At 44.7% G+C, this 18843-nt stretch overlaps 1 protein-coding gene across 6 annotated transcripts in view; it reads right to left on the bottom strand.

Annotated features, from left to right (window-relative positions):
• The window catches only part of CD99L2 (CD99 molecule like 2), a 91145-nt gene that overhangs the window by 23993 nt on the left and 48309 nt on the right, over positions 1-18843 (bottom strand). For 4 of the 6 annotated variants that reach the window (XM_032331060.1, XM_032331065.1, XM_032331061.1 and 1 more), the window contains exons 2-4: positions 17413-17472; positions 5844-5909; positions 5038-5109 (exon numbers count right to left, since the gene is read on the bottom strand). In XM_032331060.1, the coding sequence (XP_032186951.1) occupies positions 5038-5109; positions 5844-5909; positions 17413-17472 (198 nt within the window). The remainder of the gene's footprint in view (positions 1-5037; positions 5110-5843; positions 5910-17412; positions 17473-18843) is intronic. The other 2 variants (XM_032331064.1, XM_032331063.1) reach the window with 1 other exon arrangement.

Genomic DNA, 18843 nt, shown 5'->3' on the forward strand with positions numbered 1-18843 from the left:
GAGGGCCTGGGGTCACTGCTTTTCTGTTCTCACACTGCGCTTCCCTCTTAAAGACCAGAGTCCCATTCTCATCTTTCTAGATCAGTGGATCTGATCTTCCATGGGCAAACTGCCAAGCAGGCCAGTGATCACTACACACCGAAGCTTACAGTGTGGGTTTTGAGGTACTATGGTAAGACTTCGGGGCAGGTTGGCCTGTGGATCAGAAGAGGCCCTTGCCAAGGCTCTGCCGGCCAGGGTGTGCCCCTGACGCTAAACCGCCCCGCGCCAGCGCCTGCAGCAGCAGCATGCCGGGCAAGAGCTGGGACCCCAGACTCCGGTCCCGTCGGCCCGCTAGCTTTGCAGCAGAACCCTGGACAAGTCCTTCTCATCCGAACAAAGAGAGGAGGACGTGACCATGACCCGGAGCTTTTCCTCATGTAAAGGTGGCTTTAGTGTTTTTTAAGTTTACTATAAAAGTAATATATGCTCAATATAAAAATAATCCAGTGGTACAGAACTGAAAGAAATTCAAATAGTAGAGTCAGCCTCAAAGGCGCCCTCTGAGGTGGCTACTCAGTCTTTTCAGACGTGCACGCGTGTTTTCACAGCAGCAGATTCTGTTGTGGGACTTGACTCTTGCCATGTCGGTTGCAGAGAGCACTCCCGTTCCCACACTGGCTGCAGCGCACGAGCGCTCAGAACTGTTTCGCCGTGGGGTCTGCATGTGGCGTTCGGTGCTGATGGAGGACACGAGGCAGCTGCCCAGGCGCAGAAGGGCACCTAGAGGGACAACGCTTGGATGCAGAACGGCTCAAAGATTTCAGCAAATCGCCGTCCAGAAAGCTAGAACTAATTTACAGGACAACCCACGGAAGCGAAGTTGTGAAGGCAGAGCTTGACACAACAAAGACACCTACAGGGACTTGCTGCTTGCCCCGGCTCCACAGTTAACGAGCTCACGGCACAGTCATGGGGAGGAAATCACCGATTTAAGGGAAAACTGATTAAGGTCTGATAACTAGCGCTTGGCCAGTAGTTCTCAAAGAATGTTCCGTGAATCCCTGGGGGTCTGTGAGGTCATAACCATTTTGATAACCCTCCTCGGGTAGGCTCTGCCCTTTTACCAGGGCTGACATTTGCCCCGTGCTGCGAATGCGAGGGCATATGCACCGAGCGCCTCCCCCCCACGCGAAGCAGGGTGGGGAGCACCGAACGGTAGGACGAGGCACTGGATTCTACAGTCGAGAGAGAACGCCAGTTGCCCTTAATGTCCTAGATGGTGGGCAGAAGCTGCGGACGGCTGTGAGCATTCCCGCCCCGCTCCCACCCACGGCCTGAGTAGTCCCAGCCCCAGGAGTGCGGGAGGATCCGCTGTCATTCCCAAGATCAGGCAGCGGCAAAGGGATTCCCACAGCTCTAATTCGGATGCCAGTCAGCAGGACTGAGTCCCTCCCTCCAAAGGGACGGTGTCCCGCGGGGTTCCCACTCCACCGGGCGCTAAGCCTGAGCTGCCCCGCGTGGACACTAAAGGGAGGCGGCGCACCTTCTCGCGCAGACCCCGGAGCAATGGCCATGAGCTCTACAGCTGCACAGAAGTGAATTCTGCCAACAGAACCAAGCTCACCACTAGGTCACCTCGCACGGGAAAAGGGACCGTGCAGATGCAATGAAGCTCAAGTCCTCGAGATGAAAAGATTATCCTGGAACATCCTGGCAGGCCCAAGGGGTGGGGAGAGAGACAGGCAGGAGATGGGGGAGGAGAGGTGAGGAGGGAGGCAGGGGTGAGAGTGAGGGAGACACTGGAAGAGGCTACTTTGCTGGCTCTGAGGATCGGGGAAGGGGCAGCTGGCCGAGGCGGAGAAGGGCACGGAAGCAGATTTCTCCCCAGAGCCTCACGCAGGAACACAGCTCTCTCAGGACCTTTCATTTTGATCCAGCAAAACCCAAATCGAGTTTCTGACCCCCAGGACTCGTAACATGATGCATCTGGGTTGTTTTAAAGCCCGCACACCGCTGTCATTTGCTCCAGCAGCGAAAAGAAACTGTAGACTTCAGGAGCAGGGTCCAGCGCTGCTGTAATAAAGACCTAGACACGGAACACACAACGGCTGGAAGGACTTATGCGGAAAACGCCGGGGCTGCAGCCAACAGCCGGTGAGCAGAAATACGGATCTTAACAGCTAGTGCCAGCTATCGAGCACTCGGGAAGATGGCAAGAACGTGGTGGAGAAAACCCGCAGCATACCAGGGCGTCCTTAAAGCATCGCGAAGTCTGTGGATGGGAACAGGGATGTTAAGGGCTTTGCCAGGGAGCGCTCCGATGGAGGTGAGGAGCGCGCTACGGGCGCGGGCGGAGAGAAGATCCTTATGAGGTGGCAGAAAACTTGGCTGAATGACGCATCCTGTGGTTATGTGGAAAGCAGAACTTGTAAATAACGAATTTGGAAAGGCCAGCTGAGGAGATTTAAAAAAAAAAAAAAAAGTGTTAGGGGTTTGGCCTCCTTTCCTCCTGCTGCCCGTAGTCAAATGCAAGAGAAAGACAGGACTGAAGGCAGAACTCCCCAGCACACAGCCAGCAGCACTGGAAGGGCTGGGAAAGTTCTATCCTAACCCGACTGCAAAAAGTGCTATAAAATTCACTGCCAAGAGAGCACGCTCTGAAGAGAAAGCCAACGGCATGGCTGGCCAACCTTTTAGTAGGGCCTTGGAGGGCTCAGAAGGTCAGAGTTTTAGTCACACACAAGGCTCTTTGAAGAGATTATACATATCAGGCGCCTCAGTGGAAAGATCTATGAAGGAGCCTCTTGTCCAAAGGAGCAATCTCCGTGACACACACGGGAAATCTGCAAGGTTCTGGAGCATTTACAGCAGCAGGAACACGGGCGGCTTGGAAGTAAGAGGGACAGACAGAGAACAAAATCAAAGAAGGCTGTTCGCCTCCCAAAATGCTATAGGCAGAAACTAGGCCAACAGAACAACTCGGCTGCAAACCTGTGCTCTTCTTCGCGACAAGGGAAGGATGAGCCGAGTGCACAGCTGGGAACCACCGCAAATGTCCCCGGGCCTGGAACCTCATGCACTTCGCCCAGCTGGATTTCAAAATTGCTGGAAACTGGTAAAATTCTCATGCCTTACATTTTCTCCCTTTTTTCAAGATTTGTCAATTTATCTGAGAGAGCGCATGTGAGCGAGTGGGGGACACTGCCTCATTTTCTCACTTTTGTAAACGGAATGTCTGTAACTGCTGTTTCCCACCCCTCTATTGCATCTGGGGATCAACTTGTTTTTGGAGTTTCACAGGTGTATATACGGAGGACTACAAGCCTTACCTACACCGGATTTAGATCATTTAGGTGATATTTGGGACATTTGTGCTGATTAAATTAAGATTTTGGAATCTGAGTTGATGATGTAATGAGCTGAAACTTTTGAAGCAGCTGAGACAGACTGAATGTCTTTTGCACGCGGGAGGGATACGAGTATTTGTGAGCCAGAGGGCAGACATGGTAGAAATGCAACGCTCCCTGTACAAAGACGGGAGTGTCCTAATTCTAAGAACCTGAGAATACATTACCTCACACATGGCAAAAGGTTTTACATTGTTTTTTAAAGAATACTGAGATGGGGAGACTCAGTATTCAGGATTATCTGGATGGGTTCGATGCGATCACAAGGGTCTTTGAGACAGAGAGAGTGTGTGTGTGTGAGTCAGGGACGCCTGGGTGGCTCAGTGAGTCAATCATCTGCCTTTGGCTCAAGTCATGATCTCAGGGTCCTGGGATTGAGCCCCAGGTCAGGCTCCCTGCTCCCCGGGGAGTCTGCTTCTCTCTCCGCCTGCCACTCCCCACCCCCTGCTCATGTACTCTCTCTCTCTCTCTCTGACCAATAAATAAATAAAATCTTTTTAAAAAAGAGAGAGAAAGACCTGAAAATGCTATACTACACTGCTGGCTCTGAAGATGGAGAGAAAGGACCATGAGCCAAAACGCAAGAAAACCAACAGGAGGGACACAGCTATGCTGATACTGACTTTAGCTCAATGACAGCCATTTCAGATTTCTGACCTCAAGGAATATAAAACACAGGTGTTGGTTAGTGACCGACTTTGTGGAAATTCATTACTGCAGTGATGGAAAACGAACCCAGCCTCAGACCTCACATGAGCCCCCAGCCCCAGCAGACAGCCCACCTGCAGCTCCACAGAAAACAGAGTGGAGGATCCTGCCAAAGAGAACCCAAACTCCTGACCCGGGGTGGGTGTGTAAGAGAACACACTGGAATCGCTCTAACACGTGACAAAACTGTGTGCGCCTCAACACACATGCAAGGACGGATAAACCTTGGGAGTTGGAACGAGTGTATCAATCAATGGTTGTGGTATTGCAGTACAATTTGCAACACGCTACCACTGGAAAAAACTGCATGAATAATCCACAACAACGTATAGACTCTTCCACCAAGATGTCTTAGAAATTCTCAAAAATGTACACAAAGGTGGAGCGCCTGTGTGGCTCAGTAGGTTAGGCCTCTGCCTTCGGCTCAGGTCATGATCTCGGGGTCCTGGGAATGAGCTCTGCATCGGGCTCTCTGCTCGGCGGGGAGCCTGCTTCCCTCTCTCTCTCTGCCTGCTTCTCTGCCTATTTGTGATCTCTGTCAAATAAATAAGTAAAATCTTAAAAAAAAAAAGTACACAAAGGTCTTGTCACTTAATTGTTTTTGTCTTGCCAAGCAGTTATCATAAAAAATATGTTGTTTGTTAACAGATATGACACTTTATTATTGTTCATTTTAAATAAATAAATATTTTAAGATTTGTTTTACATTCAAAGATGAGAAATACTGCTAGATGTGACCCACGAACACAAAAGCCCTCGCGATCCTCAACAATGCTGGGAGTCCTGAGACCAAAAAGTTTGAGAACTACTATTTTAGCGTTCTGTGCCTTGAAGCACCCTGAGTCCTAGGGGAGCGCTGTGGGCTGTTGTAGTTAATGAGCTACTACAAGGTTCAGGGAGCTGCCATGCCGGCCAGTGCTTCCAACCAGCTCCGACTTACCTCCTCCCCCCGTGCTCGGTTTCCTGCGGCCGTCGTCTGGGTCATCCAAAGCATCGGCCAAGCCAAACGCACCTTCGGTGAGCATCAAAACACAAAGGAAACAGCCAACTGATTAACAACTGGTACAAGAGTCTGAAAAACGCAAAACACTCCTGGGTTCGACTGATCGACACAATTGGTGAGTTCAGACAAAGAAGTTTAAGTTGGGCTCCGACTCCCACAGACACTGGTAATGAAAATACCAACTGATGAATCGAGTTGCTGCTTTCTCTTTGCACTGTGTTACCATTTTCTCAACTAATTTCTATTTCTGTGTATGCTGTGTATGCAAACAGACCATTTTAACTGTCTACTCACTGATTACATGCACTGACTCAAGATTCAAAACCAAGTGCAGAGTCCACAGACCAGACAAACAGGGAGGCTGCATGGTCACAAAGAAGCCCTTTGAGGGTGGAAATGTGAAGACATGAGCGCAAATCACAGAGCAGGGGTAACTCTCTCTTCGGTCATGACTGCCTCTCCAGAAGAATGGTAGCCATCCACTTCCAGAAACACGGTAGCATGCTCAGAAAGTACTAGTAACAAGTTCCCAGATGGGAGCAATGACTGTGCCCCCACCCCAAGGTGAGGTTTACTTTTTTGTTTTGTTCACATGAGTGAGGATGTCTGAATAGTAAAGTGGCCCATTTGGAGAAAGCTGAAACAACTCCAAGAAAAAGTCACGCAGAAGCACCAGGTTCCAAAATGCTTCCCTGAAAGAGGACACTGGAATATAAATGTTCTCCTCAGAGGGGCCATATTACCTGCAGGCTTTGGCGGAGCTCGGGTTGTCCCTGGCCTCTTGGTTGTGGTGCCATGGTCCCATCGTGCTAAATTGGAGAAGGGGGACAGCATGGGAACACATTTAGTAACAAAATACAGCAGCCACTTCACAGCTCAGGGATGTCACATCAGGACTATGGTGCCACTGTCTTAGTCCCTGAGGCCCCTCTAAGGCCTCTGACAACCCCTGTGAGAATGACAGCGGAATGTACAAGGTTTAAATGTTCCATTCACTCTCCTTCAGACGACTGGTGGGAAGGCAGACACGGCCCCACAGGGGACCTGAAGATTAATGGGGTGAGGTGTTCAGCCTCGATCTGCAGGATAAAACGGACCCCATGGCCCTGGGGGTTCCAGAGTCTGGGCACGACCCATGGGAGCTTCAGGCCTTGGTTTCCACCACTATCAACCTGGCACCGTAACCATAAATAACACTGCCCAGGGATGGACTGAGATTATGTTCCCAAGAGAGTGTGGGAGTGTCTTATGAACTGAAAGTAGTATAATACCAACGGAATAGTTCATATAAGCATGGTTCTTACTCCGTAACTATTGGGTTTTTCAGCACAACCAGACTCCTCTAAAAATACAGACTCCTTTCACTCCTATCACACAGCATACTATGTAACGGTTTTCTAATCGTTTCTTTCCTTAGACATCAAGACTTTAGTGTAACTGTTCCTACTATTAGAAGTAGTAAAGGAAATTTAAGAGCAAAAGTAGAAAATGGTTGAAAGTAAAAGTATGATACAAACAGCAACTGTGAGAGAGGCGGAGGAGCTATGGTACCACCAGATAAAACATACGTTAAGAAAAACATGGTTACAAGAGTCAAAGAATGACAGTTTGTAATCATGAACAGATAAATGCAGCAGGAAGATAAAATTTTAAATGTACATGAACCCAGCAACCAAGCCCCAAAATACAAGCAGCAAAAAAAAAAGGCAAAAATCAAAGAATAGGTAATTTGACAATAATAGTTGTAGATTTCAATACCATCCTTTCAATCATAGATAGAACAGTTTGACAGAAAATCAGAAAGGAAGACTTGAAACAATGAGTCAAAGAAGAAATCACAGGGCAAATTATTAAATCCTTGAGGTGAATGAAAAAGAAAACATACCAAAACTTATGTGTTACTGTGAAACCAGTGCTGGAGGGGAAATTTCTAGCTGTAAACATTGACATTTTAAAAAAGTCTCAGATCAACGACCTAGCCTTTCACATCAAAATATTAAATAGGGGCCCTGGGTGGCTCAGTCATTTAAGGGTCCAACTCTTGATTTCAGCTCAGGTCATGATCTCAGGGTCAGAAGACTGAGCCCCGCATTGGGCACCACACTCAGCGTGGAGTCCGCTTGAGATTCTCTCTCTCCTTCTCCCTCTGCGTGCACTCTCTCTCTCTCTATCTCAAATAAATGAGTAAAAGCTTTAAAAAAATTAGATAAAGAATAAACTAAACCTACATCAAGCAGAAGAAAATAAAAATTGGAGCATAAATAATTGCAATAAAGAATATAAAAAAGAGAAAAAACAAATCCAAAAATTTGATTCTTTTGACAAAACTGACAAACTGTTAACAGACCAACCCAAGACAAAAAGAAAGAAGACCCAAATTACTAAATTCAAGAATGAAGGAGAGGACATTACTACCAACTGTACAGGAATAAAAAGAATAAAGGAACACTATGAAAAATTATATTACAATAAATTAGATAACCTGGATGAAATGGACAAATTCTTATACACAAACCACCAAAACTGACTCAAGAAGAAACAGAAAATCTGACTAGACCTACAAATAAACAAAGTGAATCAGGATTTAACAACTTCCCAGAAAGAAAATCCCAGGACCAGATGTCCTCATTGGTGATTTCTACCAAATATTTAAAGAAAAATGAGCACCGGATGGTATACTGAACTGATAAATCATTGAACACTGTATCAAAAACCAATGATATACTATACCTTGGCTAAGTGAATCTAAGGAAAAAGAAATAATGAGAAATCAGTCAATCCTTCTTAAAGTCTTCCCAAAAACAGAGGACAGAATACTTCTTAAGTCACTCTGTGAAGCCAGTAGTACCTTATACTAAAGCCACCACAAGATAACTAAATAATAAATTCACCACAGACCTTTAACCCTTATGGACAGAGACACAAAATCCTCAACAAATCACTAGCAAATCAAATCCAGAAGCATACTAGGACTATAAAACATGGCAAAGTAAGATTCATTCCAGAAATGCGAGGGTAACTCAATATAAGAAAAACCAATCACTAAAATACCCAAAACTAATAGAACAAAGGAAAATAAAGCACTTGATCATCTCACCTAGACAGACTGTGAAGAATGAAATAAAACTATTTCTAGTCAACGATGACATGACCTTACATACAGAAAACCCTAACAACCCAGACCTATCCCCCACCAAAAGAAAAACAAAAAGAAAAAAACCCAAAAACCTCTTAGAGATAAGCCCAGCAAAGCTGCTGGACACAAGATCCATACACAAAACTCAAAGTGATTTCACTATAAAGCATTAAAAGAATAAAACTTTTAGAGATAAGTTTAACAAAGGATGTGTAAAGATTTGTACACTAAAAGCCACAAAACAGTGTTGAAACCATAATGAGTCTAAGCAGAACACCCCATTGTCACAGAAGACTTGCTACAGTTAAGATGGCAATATGACACAAATCAACCTACAGATTCTATGCAATCTCTGCCAAAATTTCAACTGCCTTTTTTTTTTACAGAAATGGATAAACTGACCCTAAAATTCAGATGGAATTACATGGGGGCCCAAAGAGCCAAAAGAACAGGAAAAATAAAATTAGAAGAGTAACACTACAAACCTAGAGTAATCAAACCTGTGTGATACTGGCATTAAGTGTGTGTGTGTGTGTGTGTGTGTGTGAGATATATATACATATATATCAAGAATATGTGTGGGCGCCTGGATGGCTCAGTGGGTTAAGCCGCTGCGTTCGGCTCGGGTCATGGTCTCAGGGTTCTGGGATCGAGTCCCACATCGGGTTCTCTGTCAAGTAAATAAATAAATAAATAAATAAATAAATAAATAAATCTTTAAAAGAATGTGTGTGTGTGTGTGTGTGTGTGTGTGTACACACATCAATGTCACAGTATTGAGATTTCAGAAAGCACCCACATATTTATGGCCATTGATTTTCAAGAGGGTGCCAAGACCATTCAGTGGTAGAAAAGAATGGTCTTTTTGATAAATGTTGCTGGGACAACTGGATATCCACATGCAGAAGAAGGAGGTTGGCCATATACAAAATTACCGCAAAACAGATCAATCTGGCCACAATTTTTTTTTATTTTTTTTAAGATTTTAAGGCCACAAATTTTCAGAGACGACACCAAAGGCGTGAGAAACAAAAGAAAAAGGGTAAATTAAACTTCATCAAAACTGAAAACCTCCGTGAATCTAAGTACATTTTCAAAAACTGAAAAGATAACCTATAAAATGAGAGAAAATATTTGTAAATAGTATGTGATGAAACTCTGGCATTCAGTATGTATGAAGACCTCCTCAGTCACCAGGGAAACACAAATAAAAACTACAATGAGGTTCTACTTCATCCCTACTAGAAGGGCTATAATTTTTTTTAATTGGAAAATAAAGACATGAACATAAAGCTGGAACCAAAAAACCCTTAGGGAAAAAACAGGAAAAAAACTGACATCAGACCTAACAGCGATTTCTTGGATGTGATACCCAAAGTACAGGGAACAAAAGCAGAAACAGACAAGCGCGACTGTATCAAACCAAAAGGCTTCTGCACAGCAAAGCAAACAGTCAACAAAATGAAAAGACAACTGACAGAATGGGAGAAGATATTTGCAAACGACATATCAGATAAAGGACTAGTGTCCAAAATCTATAAAGAACTTAGCAAACTCAACACCCAAAGAACAAATACTCCAATCAAGAAATGGGCAGAGGACATGAACAGACATTTCTGCAATGAAGACATCCAGATGGCCAACAGACACATGAAAAAGTGCTCCATATCACTCGGCATCAGGGAAATACAAATCAAAACCACAATGAGATATCACCTCACACCAGTCAGAATGGCTAAAATCAACAAGTCAGGAAATGACAGATGCTGGCGAGGATGCGGAGAAAGGGGAACCCTCCTACACTGTTGGTGGGAATGCAAGCTGGTGCAGCCACTCTGGAAAACAGCATGGAGGTTCCTCAAAATGTTGAAAATAGAACTGCCCTATGACCCAGCAATTGCACTACTGGGTATTTACCCTAAGGATACAAACGTAGTGATCCAAAGGGGCACATGCACCCGAATGTTTATAGCAGCAATGTCCACAATAGCCAAACTATGGAAAGAACCTAGATGTCCATCAACAGATGAATGGATCAAGAAGATGTGGTATATATACACAATGGAATACTATGCAGCCATCAAAAGAAATGAAATCTTGCCATTTGCGACAACATGGATGGAACTAGAGCGTATCATGCTTAGCGAAATAAGTCAAGCAGAGAAAGACAACTATCATATGATCTCCCTGATATGAGGAAGTGGTGATGCAACATGGGGGCTTAAGTGGGTAGGAGAAGAATCAATGAAACAAGATGGGATTGGGAGGGAGACAAACCATAAGTGACTCTTAATCTCACAAAACAAACTGAGGGTTGCTGGGGGGAGGGGGTTTGGGAGAAGGGGGTGGGATTATGGACATTGGGGAGGGTATGTGCTTTGGTGAGTGCTGTGAAGTGTGTAAACCTGGTGATTCACAGACCTGTACCCCTGGGGATAAAAATGTATGTTTATAAAAAATAAAAAATTTAAAAAAAAAAGGCAATGTACGGAATGAGAGAAAATATTTGCAGATCATATATCTGATAAGGGGTTCATATACAAAATACGTAAGGAAATCCTACAACTCTGGAGCAAAACAACAAGTAATCTGGTTAGAAAATGGGCAAAGGACTTAGCTAGTTCTCCAAAGAAATGGCCAACAGGTAAATGAAAAGATGAGCTCGTCATCACTAATCATCAGGAAAACCCAAATCAAAATGAGAAACCACCTCAGCTGTTAAGATGATTATTATTTAAAAACACACACAAAAGGTAACAGGCTGGTAAGGTTGTGGGGAAAAGGGAACCCTTGCACACTGTTGGAGGGAACATAAAATGGTACAGCCAGCATGGAAACAGTATGGTGCTTCCTCAAAAAAAGACAAAAATAGGACTACCGCTGGATCGAGCAACACTACTTCTAGGCTTCTATCTGCAAGAAATGAAATCAGGATCTCAGGCATCTGCACATCCATGTTCATCGCAACCTTATTCTCAATAGCTGTGAGAAAGCAGCCGTCAGCCGATGAATGAGCAAAGCGTGGTGTATCCATACAACGGCACAGCGGTCATAAAGAGAACGAAGCACCAATATGCTGGCTATACGGTGGGTGAGCCTCCGAGACATTCTGCTAAATGAACGACAAAACGTCACGTATTATATGATGGCATTTACACGAAATACCCAGAGTCGATAAATCAACTGATAAAGAAAGTACACTGGTGACTGTCTGGGGCAAGGGGAGAGGGGTTAAGGAGGACAAACAGCTTCCTGGCCAAGGGATTTTACTTTGGAGGGATGGAGATGTGTGGGGACCGGATAGACACGGTGGTTGCCCAACGCTGTGAATGTGTTCAAACAGCCAATTTTAGGTTTTGTGAATTTTACTTCAGTACTTTTTTAAACAAAGAGGGATCAGTGGGAAAGGAGATCATGTCCACGACTACAGGTTTAGTCCACCATCATTAAGTTTTAATTAAGTACAGCTGGAAGCTAAGGCAATGGCAAGTCTTTCCCTTAAAGCAACCACGCCTGCCTCCTCCTTGGGAAGGCTTCTGGGGCACCAACGCGCGCCTCAGTGTGAAGACCACACCAGGGGGTGGGTTGATGAGAGGACCATGGGTGATGACCTACCGTCATCACACATACACTTTTTAATCCAGCTCATCAACAGTTTGGAGAGGATCTCAGGTCTATAATTTCCATTTGACTTCAAGCTGTAAAATTTAAAAGGAGGCTCTGTGTATCTATCTTGTGGCGATACATTACTGGAACTGTTATTTGAGCAATTCTCATAAAAGCAATGGTCACTTATGTATTAGTACTTTCTTTTTCTTTTTTTATTCTTCTTTTTTTAATTTTTATTCACTTTTTTTTCTTTCCAGTGTCCCAGCATTCACTGCCTATGCACCACACCCAGCACTCCACGCAATATGTGCCAGCCTTATGTAATAGTACTTTAAAATCCGCAGCACTCAAACAGCTCACGGAAAGATATTTCTTTTTCCAGACTTTTTTTTAAGTCAACTGGCCAGAGACATAATAAGGGTTTCTTTCTGGACTCTCGTTCTATTTGATTGACCCAGTACCACGCAGTCGTGATCATTATAGCTCTGTGGAGTTCTGCCCAAGTACACGGTTTCTGGAGAAGTGTGGTTTCTCTGAAAATCTGCAGGTGCCATTTCAAGAGCTCGTTCCTTACCACACGTGCCCGCGGCTCTGTCACAGCCCGAGCCTGCGAGGATGTAGAATGTTAGCGTGGATTTGTATGATGTTTAAGATACTATTAACTACGGATTTTCCTGTCGTGAACCTTTAAATGGGATTTATTATCCATAATCGAGAGGAGGAAAGTCTAGATACTTATCAAGGAATTAGAACAGTAGGTCAACTTCATGAAAGCAGTGAGCTCCTGTGAAGCTTTTCTCAAAATGACAAACTTAGAAGAGCATCTCTGTTGCTCAGCACTCCGGCCAGAGGGTTTCTTTTTAACATGCGCCTATGACAACACAGTAAACAACACTGGCCACGTTCCCCCAAGGGGGCTTAATGATGGCGTCCGTGGCCTTCCGAGGAAAGGGGAAACTCATAAGCTTTCTAGGGCAGGGGCGCCTGGGTGGCTTAGTCAGTTAAGCAATCAACTCTTAACTTCAGCTCAGGTCATGATCTCAAGGTCCCGGGATCAAGCCCTGTGTTGGGCTCTAACCCTGCTCAGCGGGGAGTCTGCTTCAGAGTCTCTCCCTTTGCCCTCCCCTCCTTCAAATAAATAACTAAAAAAGAAAGAAAGAAAGAAAGAAAAGAAAAGAAGCTGCATAGGGCAAAGGCAGAAGTGTGCTCCCTGTGAGATGACTGCACACACCGCAAAAGGCAGAGAAGGAGGGAAAAGGGGTGGAGATGGAAAGACGGGGCGGGGGGGACGGAGAAGCAGTTCTGAAAGCAACAGGGGTGACCTTGAAAATACTGTGCTCAGTAACAGAAGCCACACGTGAAGTCCACGTTATATGACTCCATTTATATGAGATATCTGTAAGAGGGAAATCAGGGGATTGACAGCTGAAGGGTACAGTTTCTTTTTGAGATGATGAAAATGTTCTAAAATGGACTGTAGTGGGGGCGCCTGGATGGCTCAGTGGGTTAAGCCTCTGCCTACGGCTTAGGTCATGATCTCGGGGTCCTGGGATCGAGCCCCGCATTGGGCTCCCCGCTCAGTGGAGAGTTGTCTTCTCCCTCTGCCTCTGCCCCTCCCCCTGCTTGTGCTCACTGTCAAAGTCTTTAAAAGCAAAATAAAATGGACTGTAGTGATAATTGCACAACCCTGTAAATGTACTAAAAGCCACTGGATTGCACACTTTAAAATAGGTGAATTACAGTATGTGAATTACAGCTCAATAACTCAGCTTTCAAAATACTACTCCAAAAGCTTTGCCTTGTGCTTAGACTAAAGGGGTCACTATGTCCTAGAAGCCCTATATGATCCAGCACCCTCCACACTCTAGTCACACAGGCCACCTTCTGAGTCCCAGAGACAGCTCAGTCCTCTTCTGTCTCAGGACTCTTACACCTGATCTTTTGGCCTTGACAGCACTTCCTCCACTCCTTGTGGGTCACCTCTCATCAGCAAGGCCTTTTCCACTTCATCTAAACTACCACCACTTGCCACCTCCTCGGGCCCTCCCTACCCTGTCAACTGGTTGTAGTTGTTCCAAAGTGCTCAGTGAGATCTGACATTATTTCATGCACTGTGTCTCTTCAGAGAAAATGACATCACGAGCACAGGCCTAACCCCTACAGTATGCCCAGCACCTGGAACGGTGCCTGGCAGCAAGCAGGTACTCAAACACTGCTGACTGATGAATGAAGGTCACTGACAATACCCTGACCTAGGAGGTTCAGGGATTGTTTACACAAGAAACGTACAAGATACAAACCAAAACATTCTCCACCAGAAAATGTAATTGAGCCAAGGAGAAATCAACAAGTCTATCTCTCTGAATCTCAGTAGCATGAAATGTAAGCTAAGACAGAAAAAAAAAGTGATGAGCTATTGGAGAATGTTATTCAACCAAAGACACCACGTGCTGGTGCTCCTACGGGTCCCGGGCACACTGGCTGATGGGTGCTGATGAAGATCGGGTGAGGTCTGCCTTCTCCTAACGGAGAAAGGGATGTGAATATTTAGAAGTCCCCCATTAGGAAAGTAACAAATTTCCTAACTGGGGGGTCTTTATATTTAGGTTTTTGGTATTTTTGGTCATGTTTGTTTGGGGAGATGTTACATGATTTCATTAAAACCATCACTGCTAATAAACTAAGTGTTCTTCCCCCGGGAATCCGAAAGGCCACCTGCACGTACAGGACGTGAGCACACGCAGGAAAAACCTGAGAATACTCTAAGCTCTCACCTCACAGCATACAAGAAAACGAACTTTTTTTTAAAAAAAAAATATTTTATTTATTTATTTGACAGACAGAGATGACAAGTAGACAGAGAGGCAGGCAGAGGGAGAGAGGAGGAAGCAGGCTCCCTGCTGAGCAGAGAGCCCGATGCGGGGCTCGATCCCAGGACCCTGGGATCACGACCCAAGCCGAAGGCACAGGCTTAACCCACTGAGCCACCCAGGTGCCCCTGAAAATGAACTTCTATGAGATTTCTGGTTTCAGGTTTATCATCCAGTTTAATTTTTTTTATAAGGTGTGAGGCAAGGGTCCAACTTCATTTTCTGGCAACTGGATATGCAGCTGTCCCAGCACCGTTTATTCAAGAGATTATTCCTTCCCCATTGGGCAGTCCCGGCATCTTTGTCAAAAGTCAACTGGCCATAGATATAATGGTTTATTTCTAGACTCTGCAATTCTATTCCACTGAACTCCAGGTCTCTTCATGCTGGTGCCACACCACCTTGATCACTGCAGGTTTGTAGTAAGTTCTGAAATTAGGAAGTGTGAGTCCTCCAACTTTTTCTTTTTTTCAAGATTAGTTTGGCAATTTTTTTTTAATTTACAGAGAGAGAGAGAGAGAGAGCATGAATGAGCATGGGGCGGGGGCAGGCGGGGAGAGAATCTTAAGCAGGCTCGATACCACACCCAGCATGGAACCTGATGTGGGGCTCGATCTCATGACCCTGAGATCATGACCTGAGCTGAAATCAAGGGTTGGATGCTTAACCTACCAAGTCACGCAGGTGCTCCAAGACAATTTGGCAATTTGGGGTCCCCTGAATTTCGTATGAATTTTAGAATCAGCTTGTCTGTTTCTGTAAAAATTCTAGCTGGGATTTTGACAAGAATTGCTTTCAGTCTGTTGGCCAGTTTATGTAAGCATGCATTCCTCATGTAGCCTTGCCTGATACCAGAAACTCAGCCAGAGTCGAATCAAGGAACAATATAACGGCCTACACTCACTGAGCACTGAACTTGTGCCAGTCCTGTGCTGAGCACTTTACACGGGCCAACTCACCTAATCCTTCCAATAATCCTAGGAGGTAGGGCTTATTATTAACCTCACGTAAGACACAAGGAAATGGAGGCACAGAGAAGTCAGGAGACTCACCAAAGGTGGCAGGAAGTGGCAGAGGCGGGGTTCGGACACAAGAAGTCTGGCTCCAGAGCCCCTGCCTTTCTCAATCCAGAATACACAGAGACTCCTCAAACCCATAAGAAAAAGACAAGAAAACCAGCAGAAAAAAAAATGGGGAAGGGATATGAACAGATAATTCACCAAAGAGGAAAATACAAATGGCCAATAAATATATGAAATGATGTTCCATCTCACTATAATGAGGAAAATGCATAATAAAGCAATAAGATATTTTGTCCATCATATTGGTAAAATGCCTTTGATTAATAAAATCTGGTTGATGTGCAGATCTGGAAGAAAAGGAACTGAATGGTATTCAGTGAATATATAACGGTATATTCATTTTGGAAACAGTTTGGCAGAATCTAGTAAAACAGAAAATACATACACCCTTCAGCCTGATAGTCCCACTGACCTTATACACAAAAGATATCGACCAAGAATGTTCACTGAAGCCCTATTTGTAATTATGCAAAATGAAAGCAAATCACACATCGGCCAGTAAGGAAAGGGCAGCACTGGACACGGCCAGAGCCACGTCACTGGGATGCCAGCTCCACGAAGCCCAAGGTTACGTGTGAAGTATAGATATAATGATGTGGTCCCACAGTGGCCCCGCAAATACATAGTGGAGTCCTAATCCGCAGATGCCACAAACAGGAACCCTATTTGGAAAAACGCTCTTTGCAGATGTCATGAAGGAAGAAGAGACGAAGAAAAGACAACACCACGCAAAGGCAGAGACCGGAGTGAGGCAGCTACAAGCCACCACAGGTGTGCCCAGCCAGGAAGCTTCCTGCGCTCAAGCCTTCAGAGGGAGTGTGGCCCCGCCAACACCTTCATTTTGGACCCCAGGCCTCCAGATCGGTGAGAGAACACGTTTCAGTGGGTTTAAGCCTGCCAGTTTATAAAACTTAGATAACACTCCCTCAAGTCTTCAATACTTACTAAATGCAAACAAGGTTGTTTGTTGTTGTTTAGTTACATGTGTAACTAAAATAAAAAGCCTCACACATCATGTAAAACAAAAACACCAATCTATGTGTACGGATGTACGTAACAGCACAGAAAATCACCTGGGACCAGCATATTCCAGAAGGACCCAGCAGTTTCCTCCTGGGATGGGAAGGACAATAGTAGGATGGGGAGGGTCACAGAAAATCTCGGTTTTACTTTCTAATGTTCACACTTTAAAAAAAAAAAAAGTGGTTTAATTTTTTTTTCAAAAAAATGTAAAGAGAAATGGACAACAAAGCTTAGCATTTGAGAGTTTATATGTAGACACCATTTTAAGAAAAACCATTTTAAAAAAAAAATCTAGTAGGAAAAACAAATCTCTTATTCACTTCAAAGGACTTTTTCCTTGAGTAAGGGAAAGGCAGTCTTCTAAGGCCACTGGGGAAAATGCTGTATCAGTTGTTACGCATTGTGTGCTATTCTTTGTAAAGGAAACAAATGATGTTAAATATTCAGATTTTCTTTTAAATAATGCAATTTATGACACCCCTATTATATTCGATCAGTTCAGACAAAAAGTGTTTTCCTTGGGTGTATATTCTGAATGGGTGGTGCATATTAATCACTACTGTTTGTTTTTAATAGTTCAATTAATACTCACGCTTTACTGAGGAAGTTTCTTTCAACGCATCCTCCAGACGAAAATCAGAGTCCCCAGATCCTAAAAAAAAAAAAAAAGATTTTTAAAATTTAATATTTTTCCATAAAACAAAATCATTCTGAAATAGTTTCTCGTAATTGCTGTTTCCCTTTAGAGGGTGTCATGAAGATTAATACCACAAAAGGAAACTGGTAGAAGCCATCCAAAGACACAATGAGTTGATTTCCTTCTACAAACAACGTATCTCCACCAAAAACAAAATGGAAAAGTGGTTTTCGCAGATATAATTAAGTTAAGGATCTTGAGATCATCTCGCATTGAATCTCACCAAGTTTACTGATCACAGTCTTCTGTCCACTAGAAGCTGAAGGCTCAACTGTACAGAACACCAAGCCCATCCCACAGAATGTACACCTTGCAACAAGGAATACTGGGGTCCAAAGCTCCACTGATTATGAGCCAGGTTCTTACATCCCCCTCCACATCTTGTAAACTCTGCACTACACTGTGTCAATCCAGGGTACCTTCCCCCAACCCCAGTATCCATATCTAGATGAGCAGCTCTGATTACACACCACTTAAAAGTCTTGAGGGAAAAGCTTTTCACAAGAGACTCTGTTCTCAGAGGCAGACTCATCTGCCCAGCTCTGCTTGCTTTTGGACTTGACACCTATCATTCCCCCCATTGTGGGCACGTAGTTTCCCAGCAGAGTATATGTATTATCAATTCTCAAACTATTACACATGCATACTAGAACTGAATAAATGGGTAAGTGGGTGATGAACTGTAGAAGCCTACTGTTGGAGAGCAAGATTGTAGGTAGGAGAGGGCTACAATGGGAGGAGTCCAAGATGGCAGGGGAGTAGGAGACCTTAGTTTCGTCCGGTCCCAGGAATTCAGCTAGCTAGCTATCAAATTATTCTCAACACCTATGAACTCAACTGGAGATGTAAGAGAAGAATAGCTGCAACTCTGCAAATAGAAAAACGATCGTGTTCTGCAAGGTCGGTACAGGGAAGTGAATCGAGGCAAAGATAAACCATGGGGGGAGGGAGCCTCCATAAGCCAGCTATGAGCCATAAGCCATAAGCAGCTGAATGCCAAATCAGAACTTTCAGAAGTCTGATGAGGGCCATCACTCAGGTGGCTAAGCGGGGGCGGATGCTAGGTGGGACAGTGTGGTCTCAGGATCCCCAGGTCATAGGCACTGGGGGTGCCTGAGCACAGCAGAGCTCTCAGGCATCAGAGCAGGGAAGCTGGCAGCAAACAGTGAGCCCAGGAGTGGGCTCTCAGGTTGGGGTTGCCACATACCACAAACAGTGGCACAGTCAGGCCACTGCTCTCAGAGCAGGAGCCCAGGGAGCGGCAGAACTACAACGAGACTTCCCTTCTTCCCCCGGAAGGAGCAGCATGGGAGTGTACAACAGGAG

The sequence above is a fragment of the Mustela erminea genome, chromosome X (genome assembly GCF_009829155.1).
Source record: "Mustela erminea isolate mMusErm1 chromosome X, mMusErm1.Pri, whole genome shotgun sequence".
Taxonomy (NCBI): Eukaryota; Metazoa; Chordata; class Mammalia; order Carnivora; family Mustelidae; genus Mustela; species Mustela erminea.